The sequence below is a fragment of the Acartia tonsa genome, chromosome 8 (genome assembly GCF_053477335.1).
Source record: "Acartia tonsa isolate MP-2025a chromosome 8, ASM5347733v1, whole genome shotgun sequence".
NCBI lineage: Eukaryota > Metazoa > Arthropoda > Copepoda > Calanoida > Acartiidae > Acartia > Acartia tonsa.
Window position 1 is genome coordinate 32,348,241 of NC_137267.1, and position 15,481 is coordinate 32,363,721.

Here is a 15,481-nt window from a genome sequence, read left to right on the forward strand (position 1 = left end):
ATTTTTCATAAAAAATCTTTTTTACTTCGATGCGCATTTATAAATAAAACAAGTCACATTTTAATTCATTTCAATATCTTAAAAAAATAAGCAAGCTATCTTAGTTTGAAAATGTCGTTAAAAGTGCTTCTAATTAAATTATATTAGGTTAATATGTCACAACGGTCAAATCAAAAGGGATTAAGAGATTAAAAGGGAAGGGGTAGGGGGAACGGTTATGAGATCATAATTGAATGATCATAATTGAATCGTAACTAAAGCAAAAATAAAATTGGTTATTTATTCTTTAAAAAAGCATTATTGAATTAGATTTTCAATGTAATTATTAGAATATTTGGTTGAGCATGCTATAATGTCGTTTTCAAGTAAAAAGAAGAATTTAATTGGACGTTATAGCCCTGAATTCTGCAAGAATAAAGCAACACATACATTTTAAATTATTAAAACTCTAAAAAGTGCTATTTTTTAAAGAGATATTAAAAAACACCTTTTATAAAATTAATCCATATTTTTATAGAGAATAAGAATATATAATTATTTTTTTCATACTCCTACTAGTTGTTTCCCAAAACCGGAAAACGCAGTTTTATTTGAAACACCCTGTATACTCTAATAAAGTGAAACTTGTAGCTGGCTAAAATAAAGATCCAACCACTTCCTCCTCCCCTACTGGACGAACTAACTGGCCAATAAATAATTTACGACATTTTTCCCCTGTAATAATATCCACGTATATCTTATATCCATTATTATGGACATTGTACTATAAATGATACTTGCAACAAATATTTTAAAAATGCTTTATCGTTCGTTGGCTTGAAAACTTATACTTTATTGTAGTTTATGATTGGTTGCATCAAATAGTACACACTTTTCAACCAATAATTTGGATCTAAGTAATTATTGGCCAGGAAATTCCGTGGAAACTGTCTATAAAATAATGCTTTAAATAGATATTACATACAATATGATGCAGATCATTATTATCTCTGCGTGGGTTTTTAATTATGTTTACTGAGAACATCAAAATTCCACTATTCTTATGAAAATTATAAATATTAAAATATAAATAAAAATGATTTTGGAGATGCGATCCTCAATTTTCAAATTCTTTGAACGTACATATAAGACTTTTACAGAAATGCTTCGCATCCAGATTATCTATCTATGTTTGATATAAAGTTAACACTATATAGGAGTAGAATCTAAATATTTGATTGATGTGCCCCTGTAATTATCAAGTAACATTCAGGCACGAGACACAATTACTTTAGCTAGGCCCAAGGCATTATTTGTATCCTTTTATGCATTCATAGGCCTACCTTTACCAATATAACACCATATATGGGTAATGCTAGCCTATTCATGGTAATTTGTATGTGATTCGTTAATATTATATGTTTATTAAAGACATTATGTTTATTGTTAAAAGTAATCATGTAACCAATCAGTACAAGTATGTATGCCTACAACCATGTCTGACTTACGTCACAAATTAACATACAGACACTTTATTGCACAGACAAACACTAAGATCCTTGTTCTAAGCTGATGTTATAGCATGTACCTCTTAAAATAAGTTAGTTATTTATTGACTCTCCTACCATCAACTTCTCTTCTGGCTTTAAAAGGTAATGACTTAGTTGTTTGGCATGCATTGTAGTTTAAATTTAGGACCCTTAGTACTTAGCATGAATTGAGCTTAGGCCTTATGTTAGAATTCTAACACTTAGCACAATTCAATGCTTGGGACTTAGGGCACTTTTCTGTCCTACACTACTTATGATTTTAACACTTATCCTGTAAATATTTTCATACTTAACTTATTCACTTGTAATATAAATACACTTTATAAAAACATTTTCCTTCCTTAATACTTAATATACTTATATAATTCCGATCGAATATCAAAACCAACCATTTATTCTTAGATTAAAGCAATATAATACTTCGCGTGGGTCTTTTGTTGAGCTTCCACCAGCTCAATCAAATTCGTATTATACTTGTGGGAATAGAGGGATAAGCATTCTAAATAGACGAACCGACGATGAGAATGTCTATGTGTATTGCAGTAAAAGTAGGTTTTAGTAGTACTCATAGAAGAGCGGTCTCCATACCATATTATTGGACAAACGCCCCATTCGCACTACCAATTTTGGCCTTTTAGCTTTTTATTATTAGAAAATATCACTAAGCAAAAAGTACATTTTTACATGGAGATCTTAAAGATAATCATTAATATTACTGAACATTTTCATTGGAATATTTATCTTTTAATATTTTTTTCAGTTCGAAGATTTTTTCCAATGTTTTTTTTTTATTTCTGGCAATTCAATTATTTACCAGTCTCTATTAGACAGAATATTTTTTTCTAATAATTCTCTTAAAACCTAATTTTTAATTACACAAATGTAACAATTTTTAACTTTTTTGCTTACATAAAAAAATCTAATTCATTCATTAATGCATTCCAATGTTTCGAAAAGTTTTGAAGTTCCCCTTGAAGTATCTAGTAGTGCACAGAAACCCCACTCTTCTTCTTTCAAATCAAATTGAAAATAAGGGAATCGGAGAAGCACTAGCATAAATGTATAAAAGTCGAAACAAAATTGTAAGTAAATTTGTTGAAAAGCTGAATAAATGCAGGATAATCTTTACGGACATACTTACATTTTTAGGAATTGATTATAAAGACGCTTCGCTTAAAACATTGTACTTTGTTGTCCTAGGAATCAGTATTCTAAAAATCAGATCAATCGAATAATTATATTATGTAAAGACTTGTTGTTAAAAAAAGTAAAAAATCAACATGTTTAAAATGGACGTACGTGCAATCTAGCAACGATAATAGATTTACTAAGCTTTATAAATCGTACCTTACTACTACAGGAATCACTATGCAAAGCTTGGAATCGAAAGGACCATTATAACTTGTTTAAATGGACTAAAAGAGCTAACTGCCCGTGACAGACGGACCGACTCTAAGCATAGAAAATCTTTGTTTTTAAAAATTCTGGTCATACGATAAATATAGATTATAACTGAACAAGAACGTTCCTGTGATATGTGTGCATCCACAATGAGAATATTAGGTCCCCACAGCGGGGCAAGGTTGTACACGGGCATCAAGTTCTTGCTACTCTAAAAAAAGATTATTTATATTCATGAATTCAGAAACAAATCTGATATAAATAAACAGGATGTATGTCTGATTGTTTGTCTGTCTGTTTGTTTGTGTGTTTGTTCGTTTTTCTGTCTGTCTGTATGTAGCCTAAGATCTCGCTAACTGCTGGGACCATTATGGGTCTCCTTTACTGTAATTCGTCTTATACATAGGTACATGGAAGGTTTATAACAATTTTGGGGGAGATTACCTAGCACCCCCTGTTTTAAAAACCAAAAATGAAAGTTCTGCTAAATTCAATAATGTTGCTTTTAAACAATTACTGTTTTTAAACCAAAACAAAAAGTTACATTAACCAACACAAAATTTGGGTCAACAACAATAAAATAAAAGACTAACCAATAAGTATCCAGAAGCTTTGTCTTATTATCATTTTACTTTTTTAAGTATACTAACCTGAGATTGGACTGTGTAGAGGTGGCCTAAAAGTTTTCTCATGGTTGCATAGTTTATATCCGGTAGCTGTCCTAGCAAGCTCTTATATGTTGATAGCCTCTTATCCTAATAGATAGAGAGTTAGATGGATAGATAGATAGACAGATAGATAATTAGATGGATAATTCATTAGCTTGCTGTTCTAGCAAGCTCTTAGTTGATAGCTTCTTATCCTAATATATATAGATAGATATTGGATAATAATGTACAAATTTTTCAAACAATAATTTTAAACTACAGAAGTTTTTATTTTGTTTATCATGATTGGGGATGAATATTATATATCAATATATATTGGTTTATCCCTTAATAAAATTGATTCACTTATTTGTAATATCTCTTTTCTTAACAAATATCGCATCCCCTCTATAGACAGAGTAAGTTAGGTAACTGTAAGTAGTGTACCTGATCTTGAATTCTGGAGACAGTAAGGAAGCTTTGTCTGAGAACATCTGTAAGCAAAGGTTCATCCAGCTGACGGACAAACCTCTTCAGTACATTAGCTACGTCGTGTTCGCTGTAGTCCTCACGGCTTATCTCTACGTTCCATGCATTAGATCTAAATAACATGATATACTACAGAGCATCTGCTTTATTAATCTAGAAATAATAAGAAACTAAACTATGGTTAGACTGATAGATGGACAAAGACCGACTCAAAATGCAAAATTTTTTGGCGCGCAATTCTAACCCATTTCTTTTATGATATAATAACTATTGATACCAAAAAAAGTGTTCTGGTAGCTTTTTTTCAGCAATATGTCAATTTCGATTTTCATGAAAAAGGGGAAGGGTCCCCCCTGGGGAAGAAATTTTATTTTCTTTCAAACCATGGCTTTATATACCTTCCTGAATGCGTCTTGAAGAGTACATTACGGATCAAAAAACGATTTTTAAAAATATTGACCCTGGCAAAAGTTATTCTCAAAAGACTGACAATTTTGGCCATTTTAGCAAAATCAGCTGATTTTGACAGTTATTTAAGGATAACTTTTGCCAGGGTCAATATTTTGAAAAACCGTTTTTGATCCTGAATCTACTCTTCAAGACGAATTTAGGAAGGTATATAAAGCCATGATTTGATAGAAAAAAAAATTTCTTCCCCAGGGGGGACCCTTCCCCTTTTTTATGGAAATCAAAATTGACATATTGCTGAAAAAAAGCTACCAGAACACTTTTTTTGGTATCAATGGTCATTATATCATAAAAGGAATGGGTTGGAATAGCGCGCCCATTGAATTTTAAAAAAAGTGGTAATTCTGAGTCGGTGTAAATTGGACATATATCTAAACAGATGGATGGATATACATAATAAATACCTAAACTCAAAAAGAAGTTTGTTAGTATTGACCCTTACCCAATCTAATAGCAGATTTTTGGATGGATAGATGGATAACAGATGGATGGATAAACATAATATATTATACCTAAATTCAGAAAGAAGTTTGTTAATTTTCGTATTAACCCTCAAATTCATAGATAGATTAATGGATAAACAGACAGATAAACAAATGGAGGGATAGACATAGTAATTACCTAAACTCAGAAAGAAGTTTGTTAATTTTGGTATTAACCCTCACCTGTCTATAGATAGATTAATAGATGGAAGGATAGATAAAGAGATGATTAGATAGATATAATAGTTACCTAAATTCAGTAAGAAGTTTTTAAATTATATATTAACCATTACTCAATCTATCTAATTATTGAATGGACATATAGATTAATAGATGGATGGATAGACATAATACCTACCTAAATTCCGAAAGAAGTTTGGGTGCCGAAGTTTGTTGATTAGGTATTAACCCAAACTTAACTATAGATAGACTGATTGATGGACAGACAGATAAACAGATGGATGGATAGACATAAAAATTACCTAAATTCAGAAAGAAGTTTGTTAGTATTGACCCTTGCCAAATCTTTTTATAGATAAATAGATAGACATATTGACAAACAGATGGATAGATAGATATAATAATTACCTAAATTCGGAAAGAAGTTTGTTAATTTTGGTATTAACCCCCGCCAATCTGTAGATGCCCTCAGTTATCACTCCATGGGAAAACACAAATTTCAAACACTGAGATATTTTAACATTTTAAAACTTTTAAAAATTTAGAACCTTGATTAGTGAGGTAGAATGCTTTTTTGCTGACCTGTTCGAATCTTCTCTATAAATCACTTGGTCTGTCAGTTATAAGATTTTTATAGAAAATATTAATTTCCTCAGCTGTTATTAAAGGTAGATTGCAAAAAAAGTGTAAATATAACCATGACAACTTACTTTGTCAGTCTGTCTTAAAGTTATTCTGTGTTTAAGATAGACAAGACATTTCTGTTCAGGAAATAGAATTGCTAAAAGTTCATAAACATTTGTAAAATGTTAAAAATTCCTTGTCGACTATAACTGGTACATTCTCGTGGGTAACCTTCATGAAATAAAACTTCAATCATAATCCTGGACAATAGACCTGAAGGGATAAGACAATAGACGTTAATTTATATCCACAATGATGATTTAAATACATGTTTCAGAAAATTATGGGTTGGATGTTTAGGCACTACTATTTAGAACCAAGAAAACCTATTTAATTGAAAGTCCCCAAAGTTTATAAACCAACCACTGTTTAAAAGTTTAGGTAAAAGATTTACAGTCCCAGTGATCTTATGATAATTAGAATACCTCCTACCTAAAGATTAAAAACCATTGGTGGAAATATGTGATACTCATTTTTTTATGCATTCAAACATGATTAAATAAATGTACCCGAAGTTTGTAAGTTAATCGATAAAAAAACCTTCATAAAACTTTGTTTACGGCATAATTTTTCTTGAAAAATATATCATATCTATATATGGATTTTATTCATCAGTTATTTCTTTAAAATAAAAATTTCCATTTAAGAGCATTTAATATTATTGCAAAATCTTTACTAAAATATTTTGAGTTACATAAATGTCTTATTTTGATACAATAATTTTATATAAAATATCACAAAATTCTAAAAGAAGAAATTCTATAGACTTGGATATTGATAGGTTGGTACAAAACAAACTATTAGTGTCCAAACTTTTCTAAAACAAAAATTATAATATACCCCCTAGTATATTTATTTTCATCATATTATTATTTGGAGATGGACAATAATTCATCCTCCATTGTCTTATCCCTTAATCCCTGAGATGGATTTTTAAAAGATGCCGCGTTTTTTCTCGACATTTTTTACGCTATGAATAACAAGCGCGGCATTCGCGAATTTTAAACAGAGTATACAACTTAAGAATTCAAAATTTTAAAATTATTATTTTAGCCATTTGTATAATGTCTAATATAGCTCTAAAAAGATTTATTAATTAATATGCAGCAAAAATGGATTTAAGATAATTTGTTTTTCTTTTAAAAAGGCTGTACCAACAAAAGCGAAATAATTAAATAAATAGTTGTATACTCTGTTTAGATTTCGCCAATGCCGCGCTTGTTATTCATAGCGTAAAAAATGTCTAGAAAAAACGCGGCATCTTTTAAAAACCCATCTCTGGATATAACCATAAAAGGTCAAGTCTGTTTTAATAAATATTGACTGAAGTTTATTTTTTCCTGTTGTTCACTAAGGCAGTTTGTATTTGTGAAGGCAATTCTTTCTATAGAGGATTTCCAAGCCAATACTTCACTTGGGGCTCCCGGCAGGATATATACAGTTCTATATAGATGAATAGATAGTCAGGTATAAATAGATAGATAGATAGTTTGTAATAGCTATTCTTTCTATGGAGAATTTCCAAGCCAAAACTTAGAGATAGATAGATAAATAGATAGATAGATAGAAGATAGTAAGATAGATAGATAGATAAATAGTAAGATAGATAGATAGTAAGATAGATAGTAAGATAAATAGATATATAGTAAGGTAGAAAATGGCGATAGTTAAAGATGTTTGTACTTTGCTTCATTTTATAAAAAAAAATTTAAAAATTAAATATAATAATTTATTTCTATGATTTCATTTTGGTTAAATATGCTACTACATATATTTGACATTTGTCTATTTAAGATACTTTTTAGTTAAGTACAACTTACATAAGGGTATTTTATTTAGTTCTAATTTTAGTAGCGCAGCTACTCTATAAATTTGTCCGTGGTTATTTCCTTTTACTATCTATCTATCTATGTATCTCTTTATCTATCTATTTGTTACCTATCATTAAAATCTACTACAAGTACTGGATGCTTTGTAAACCCTGCTGGGGGTTCTAAACTCTTAATATCCTTTCGCACACTAACATCCTAGAAATAAAACATATTTGTCAAGTAAGATCTCGTAAACGGTTAGACCGAGCGTTAAAAAATCTAGTACAGGTTAACCCAACCAAAAGAGAAAGAGACCCTATAAATTTTAATCCCCCCCCCCCCAAAAAAAAAGAAAATATTTATAACAAAAATGAAATGTTGAAGGCAGAGCCCTATTACAATCCACTGGCGGTTACGCCCCTAGAGGCCTCTAGGGGCACTTGAGGGTTGGTGGGAGAGTTAAATTCGACAATTTTTTTTCTAAGGGCGATTTCTCTTGGAAGTGTGATGTACCTTTCCCCAAAATAGTTATAAACCTTCCCAGTACTTATAAGAAGCTACTTTGTAAAGAAGAACCATATCGGTTTAGCGGTTGGCGAGATCCTTTAGTACAAACACATACAGATACATACACAGAGATTCTGTCATTTTATAATAAGGATTTTTATCTTCTTATATATCATTGTATTTATCATGCGTAGAAATTGTTAAGCTGTTATGTGGGTGTAAAAGACAAAGGTTTAGGCATTACAGGGCTGATATCATACATAGAAAACATTAACAATTATAGAGCGAAAGATTTAAGAATAAGAATGTTTAAATTTCTTAAATGCAAAATGTCCTTAGGTATAATTAGAGACTTTATCTGAAGAGATGCTCTAACTAAAATTATGACTAATTATCATAAGAATGCCTGTATCAAAATCAAGCTAATATTTTGAACTTACTGACCTTAGTCTTTTTGAGGTTAATAGTCTGGAATGTGTCCTCCTGTTGGGTGGCGAATCCAATATCTCTGGCGGTCAGGTAGAGCCAGGAGAGCGACCAGTCTGCAGCGAATCCAACCTGGATGGATATATAATATAAGTTTTTCGGGTATAGTCCCTTTCGTGACAACGCCTCTTAAGGAGCGTTTCGACGTATCTTCACCATAGCTTTTGTTAGGTTGGGTTAGGTTACGTTGGATAAGGTTAAGTTACTCTGCAGGGTTAGGCAATTGGCCCCGCAGGGGCTAGAAATAAGGGAAAGGCTATTGTGAAAATAAGACGAAACGCCCCTAAAAGGCGTTATCACGAAAGGGAATGTACCCGGTTTGTCTATAATTACCAATGTCTTACCCTGTTAGGGTGAGGTCCTAGGACCTTAGTGCATCGTTCTAGTGAACTGAACATGTTGCTCTATCAACCTTGTATATTAGGTTAAATAATACCCAACAGACTAATTACCCTTTGATTGCATGAGCATTGTCTGACGCCTGCTTACGGGCACAGGTATTCTCTCTACTAAAACCACGTGTTTGACATAGCAGCAGTAGGTCTCAAGTATGGTCCAGACTGGAACCCGACACCTCCCTGACGACAAGCGGGTACGCTACAGTTAACGCTAATACCCATAAAATCCTTGCCTCCCCTTAACCTGAAATTAATTAAAAATAAGTGGGGAGTGTTTTTTTTTCTTTTGCTTAACCTCTGGCGGACCGGGCCTATACCTGCGGTGCACTTACACAATATTACCCCCCTCTATTTTCAAATAATATTCCTGTGCTTAACTAGGCACTTTGAGGGAAACTACTAAAAAAATTCTTACCTTCATATATGCCCATCCTATCTTTGTACAATCACTTATTCTATAAATAAATATTACATATGACATCAAATTTTCATCATTTTATTAAATAACAAGTATATTTATATCCATTAGAAGCCTAGCTATAACAAGCAAATAAAATCAAAAATAAGCATGGGCAATTCAAATTTTAGGAGATATGAAATCACAAAGCTCTTCTAATTTAAATGTCTATAAAAAAAAGAATTGGATCATCTGCAGTTCATGGTAAAATATTCCTGGTAACGAATATTTCCAAAAATCTATAAATTTTAAAGGCTGCTAGCTGCCAAACAGCTGAACGTACAGATCATGCCCGCACACTGTTTTAAGCGGCATAAGAAGGCCTACAAATAATATGGAATAGCCTTAAATAATAATGCATAATTATCTCGCAGTGCAGAGAAATGCGCAAAAAAGACCTATTTTATGCGTTTTTTCTTCAGTGAAGCTTTCCCTGTGCATCATTGGATCTTGGCTATTCTAGATTATTTGTAGGCCTTCTTATGCCGCTTACAATGGTGTGCGGGTATGATCTGTACTTTCAGCCCTTTGGCAGCTAGCAGCCTTTAATATTCATAGATTTTTGGAAATATCTTGATATTGTAAACGTACTGACGGACTATATAGCTTAATAATAGAGTAGCTTCGCTACCAACAACAAATTTAGGATTAACGAAGATGAAGTGCACTTTAATAGAAAATTTTAAATTAAATATTACCCAATGGGGTTTAAAATATATTAATAAGGTTATTTCAAAGTACATATCAACAAATATTAAGGTAGGGAGGGGACATCAGATTGTAAATAATACCCCAGTTAAAAAGACTCGGTAAAAAATGTTGGTACTTTTATTATATTTTGATTTGTTTGTACAAAATTTGCTGTATCCCAACTTTTCTACCAATAATTTAATCTTCAGGTTTTGTTTCGTTTTTCCCCATAAGGAATGTATATTGTATACCAATTTATTGTCAATTATCTTATCCCTCAAAAAATTTCATTCAAAAATTCCCAAATACTTACACAAAATGATGAAGTCTGGCAGCTAAACTTTGAACAGTTTTCTCCATAAGAGAATCTCTTTCAGTATTACTTGTACAACCAATCATGTAATTGTTCAATTTTCCTAAATATTAAATAATATAAAAATAAGGATGAAAACATCTATAGAGCAATGCCAAATATTTTCTCCAAAAATTAGCAACTTAAACATGATTTTTTAATCTAAAGAGCAAATCTATCTATCAATAAAAACATTATATGGAGAATGAAAAGAGTAGATTCACTAAATAAAAATTAGAAATTACCATTAGCATTTATGGCCGCAATTTCAAAGCAGTGTAGTTCTTGTAATTCAGGTCCCATGTGTTTCTCAGCCTTCTACCAATTAATAACAACCTTATTTATATATTTCAACTAGTGGATACACCCTCTTGAAGCCTCTAGGGGCACTTGAGGAAAGATGGGTTGGGGAGAAACTCGATCCTCCACTTTTAACATTTTTATGCAGAAAGAAAAAGTTCTAATTCTTTCTAGGGGCGACTTCTTGTGGTAGGGTGGAGGTTCTCTCCAAATAATAGGTAAACCTTATCGAAATGTAAAGCTTCACTGCAAAAAAAAAACATAATGGTTCAATGGAAAGGTTTCTAACTATTAACGTGAATGCAGAAAGAAAATGGCACTACATTTAAAATATACAAATCAACCAATAACAATTAGGACGGACATATAGACACGACAGGCTAAATAAAGGAGAGACAATTTTAATAATTAAGAAAGTTCGCCAATTCAAACTGTTTTCTACTTAACATTTATAATCTTTTTTGTGGTAATTATTGATTTAATAGTTATAAAGAAAAATTGGAACTAACTATTTAATTTGAAAAGGTAATCAGATATAAACTTTTAAGCTGATTAGCAACTATTTATTCCTCATTAATTGATATTTATAATTCGATATCATATCTTTTTATCACGTTTCTAAATTATATGTAAAAGTTTAACTAACAATATCAATAGGTAATCATAAACTTTTAATTTTCATTAGGTAAGTACTTATCTTTAACAAACTAATTCATAAGAAATGAACATTTTGGATTACATCTTAAATTTTTTAAGTTTTGAAAAAGAAAAAAATCAATTGGTGTTCTTTAGACTTTATAATGGCGTTTGACTATGTTCATGTAGTCTTATAATCTGGCCCAAAAGTTTTATAAACATGATCTGTCATTCGTTTATATCCCCTGTACATTAAAATTAAGTGGTTGAAAAGTTAGAACACTTAAGGTGTGTATCAACCAGTTAAGATTCAATATAAGTACCCAAAGATTTTAAGCCAACAAATACAAGAACCTGTCAATAAAACTTTGGGTACCAGTTTAGTTTATAGTCCCCTCCCTCCCTGAATTCTCTTATAACATGAGCAAAATAATATGTCAAATTAACTTTTTTAGTAGTGCAGCTACTCCCAGAGAGAGAGGGAACAATGGGCTGTTTGATACACTAGTGAATTTAGATTGATTGATTCGTAGTTAGAATATTAAAACGTTACAAAGACTAATTTTAATCTACAGAAGGGGTAATTTTGTGTATCATCATTGGGGATATGCATAAATTTATCGGCCATTGTCTTATCCCTTTAGATCCCTGAGCTGCTCTACAACTATGGTATTAATTCAATAACGATGTTATTTCCTTGCTAATTGTAAATATATTGTTGAGCATTAAAACCTCCTGTGCAGAACATTTATTCATTTTTTTAAAAAGTACAGTTAACGCTTTTTCGAAAATGAAAATAATTATTAATATAATAATTAGTTTACTATCTGGTTATTTGTTTCTTATTCGATTGGTTGGTCAGCAAAATCGTAATGATCTTTCCTTTAGGGTAGGTTCGTCAGTAACGGATACCTCATCGATCAAATTAAAACTTGGAATGATGATTCCTGTCACAAGTAGGTACAATTTAGAAATTATATGATATAATCGTTACATAGTTTCTGTATATATTTGTTATTTGTAATGTTCGTATGTCTGACGGTCATATTTGTTAAGCTTTGTTTTTTATGCATTGTCTAAATACTTCTTATTTTAAAGTTAGTATGTTTTTCAACCTATTTTAAAAAAAATTACACTATTCTAAGACATGAAGATATATTTCGATTTTAGCAATCATTTTCAATTCATTTTGTCTAGAAAAAAATGAAATGAATAAACTCCTTTGGCTTGGCCGTACTGACTGCAGCTTCTTCGTTGTACCATTTTACCATTCCATTACCAAGCATCAGATATTTCGTTAAAAATTGCTTCTTTCGCCTAAAAAAAAAGTTTTTCATTGCCTGCAGCTGCCTCTGATGCCTCTAGGGGCATCTGAAATCTAATCCCCAACTCTTTTTATATAGATATGATTAAAATGATAGTTAATCCTTATAACTAATTAATCCTAAGTAGTAAGATTTTTTGGAAAATAAAAGATATTGAAAAAGATTTTGAAAAGATTTGGTAATACTTTTCAGGGAAGTTATATAAATATCTTAAAATGGGTGGTTTGGGACGGGAACGTAACAAAAGGTTACCCTTAAAAAAGATTGACAAACACTCCCCTACATAATACACAAGACATATTTTAGAAAATTCTGTCAGTCTACTGTAATAAGTCAGAAAATAACGTACCATTTAAAATGATTTATGCTATTTATCTTTGACAAAATTTAAAATATATTTTAGACACAGGTCTTGCATTAACTTTTACATGTAAACAACAAAAGTAAACTATAGAGTAGCTACGCTAATTTAAAAGTTTACTATTGAGTAGCTACGCCAATTAAAGATATGATTTAAGCCTACTATACCTGGAAAATACGAAAACATGGCCGGTAAATTGGCGGGAGTTTATGAGTATACCGCCGGCCCACTCGCTGCCCATTAAGCCGCCGGTACCGCCGCCGTTTGTGAACAAAGAAAGCTCGCCCAATGAACCTTTTCATTAAGTGATACTTAAATTATGATTCTTACTTTAAGAGGGATAGTAAACCCCCTAGGGGAGTGATATACCCCCGCCCGCCCGCTAATTTATCTAGAAAATGCTCTGAACTGAAACTAAACTACCATGAAAATTATGCAGTAGTATTTATCTATTCTTCTTTTATGAGATCTTACTTGATATACACCGAATACAGACCGACATTCTGCCAAAATTGCAATCTACAGAATAATGAAAATTTTGTTTATCATCATTGGGGATGTTTGTAATTAGGTATCAATTCCTGCAAGGTCGTCTTCGTCCGTGTCTTCTAGGCAGGATGAATTCAATATTGGGGAGGGGGAGTATTTTGAATCATTTCCAGATGCTATCTGCTCCTGGCCTGTTCTCAGCTGATCTGTCACCTTAACAAAACATGTATTACATAAAAATAATTCGCATACAATAAAAACTAATTTTAATGCAAAATTGGAGAAAGAATTTATTTTGAATCATTTTCAAACGCTATCTGATCCTAGCATGTAACCATTTCATTATCACCTAAAAAAACAAACAAGAAATCATAGAAGAAAAATTCTTTTTATTATTAACTTTTACTTTCAAAAATCAAAATTCATTACAAAAAAGGCAAATTGTAAAGTATACGACAGGAAAAAGGTATAACCAACAAAAAGAAATAAATCTAAAATAATAATTAGTGGCAGATAAAAAAAAGCGATCTTTCTAGGATGCATTTATAGAATAGATTCACTTGTTAGTTACAGCTGATACAAGGATGACATGACAACGTCCATAAAACAAACAAAAAACGAACATAATACATAAATTCTATATTATCTTTACCTTTCTTTTGATATTTTCAGCCATACTGGGAAGTCTTGGCAGTTTCAAATTGCCCACAGAAAAGCTGCGTCCAGAGGAGAGTTTTTTCAATGCTGCTCGTACATCCTAATTAGAAATGTTTATGTCATTTTAAAGCTTATAAATGTGAATTTTTATTATCCATTCCTATAAGGTTTAGTAGAAGACTTTGTACTACCTCATCAAACATATTTGGAGAGGACAAATCTTTTTTAAGGAGATCATTGTTTTGGAGGTCTTAAAGGCCATACAAATATCGAGAAAGTATTACAAAATTTAATTGATGGGTAAGAAGTTATGTTGATTCTGCGGTGCCGGAGACCTGGGCCCACTGTGGGATTACTGATTTTTATTTTATTATTCATGAAATATTCTCTATAACACAATAAGATACAGTATGTTTCAAAAACATGATTTTTAATTAAACGAAAAGATTAATAAGTTACTTTAAAAAAATTTACCTTTGAGTTAGTACTAGAGCTAATATCCTTAGAGTTGTGAGAACCAGAGGTATTGGACCCAGACGTAGCCAGGCTGGACTGGGACCCGTAGCTCTCTCCACCCATACCTTTCATGGAAACTGAAAATCAAAACAAAATTTTTAAAAATGTTTATGGATTATGGTATCCAAAGTTATATAATCACGCCTATTGGGATACTTTCATTAAGTCTTAATTGGTTGGTTCCAACGAGAATTAACTTAATTTTTCAACCAATAATTTAACTATGCAATTGCAGAAGGTGAAATTTTGTGAATCATTATAAGAGATGGTATTTAAAGCTACCGTATATTTGTTAGAGGTCTACAAAATAATTAACCAATTTAGTTAGGAATGGCAGTAATTTGCAATCTGAATGCAATCTCTATGCACCCAATATACTCTATCTATCTAAGGCAGAATTTTAAAAATATTTATAAATAGAAAAATAGACAAGAATTTGAATATGCTAATTTGTTAAATTTTGCCGTAGGTAGCTCATGATATAAGGAAGATAAAAAAGTGTTAATCAATATAAGAGCAAATGATTTATTCTTAGCTGGATCTTTAAATCCAGCTCTTATAGATATTTTGAAGTGAATAAAGTTTGAGGCATATATGTTTTCCTTTAGGTCCCCTG

General features: G+C 31.3%; 1 protein-coding gene across 3 annotated transcripts in view; it reads right to left on the reverse strand.

Annotated features, from left to right (window-relative positions):
• RhoGAP15B (RhoGAP_ARAP and RA_ARAPs domain-containing protein RhoGAP15B) overlaps positions 1–15,481 on the reverse strand; it is a 99,477-nt gene that overhangs the window by 7,002 nt on the left and 76,994 nt on the right. For all 3 annotated transcript variants that reach the window (XM_080170113.1, XM_080170112.1, XM_080170115.1), the window contains 17 exons: positions 14,824–14,942; positions 14,345–14,449; positions 13,784–13,905; positions 13,371–13,496; positions 12,735–12,834; positions 12,214–12,249; positions 10,827–10,899; positions 10,543–10,645; positions 9,498–9,537; positions 8,643–8,756; positions 7,819–7,907; positions 7,220–7,323; positions 6,016–6,050; positions 5,605–5,702; positions 4,025–4,178; positions 3,581–3,685; positions 3,057–3,141 (listed from right to left, as the gene is read on the reverse strand). In XM_080170113.1, the coding sequence (XP_080026239.1) occupies positions 3,057–3,141; positions 3,581–3,685; positions 4,025–4,178; positions 5,605–5,702; positions 6,016–6,050; positions 7,220–7,323; positions 7,819–7,907; positions 8,643–8,756; positions 9,498–9,537; positions 10,543–10,645; positions 10,827–10,899; positions 12,214–12,249; positions 12,735–12,834; positions 13,371–13,496; positions 13,784–13,905; positions 14,345–14,449; positions 14,824–14,942 (1,608 nt within the window). The remainder of the gene's footprint in view (positions 1–3,056; positions 3,142–3,580; positions 3,686–4,024; positions 4,179–5,604; positions 5,703–6,015; positions 6,051–7,219; positions 7,324–7,818; positions 7,908–8,642; positions 8,757–9,497; positions 9,538–10,542; positions 10,646–10,826; positions 10,900–12,213; positions 12,250–12,734; positions 12,835–13,370; positions 13,497–13,783; positions 13,906–14,344; positions 14,450–14,823; positions 14,943–15,481) is intronic.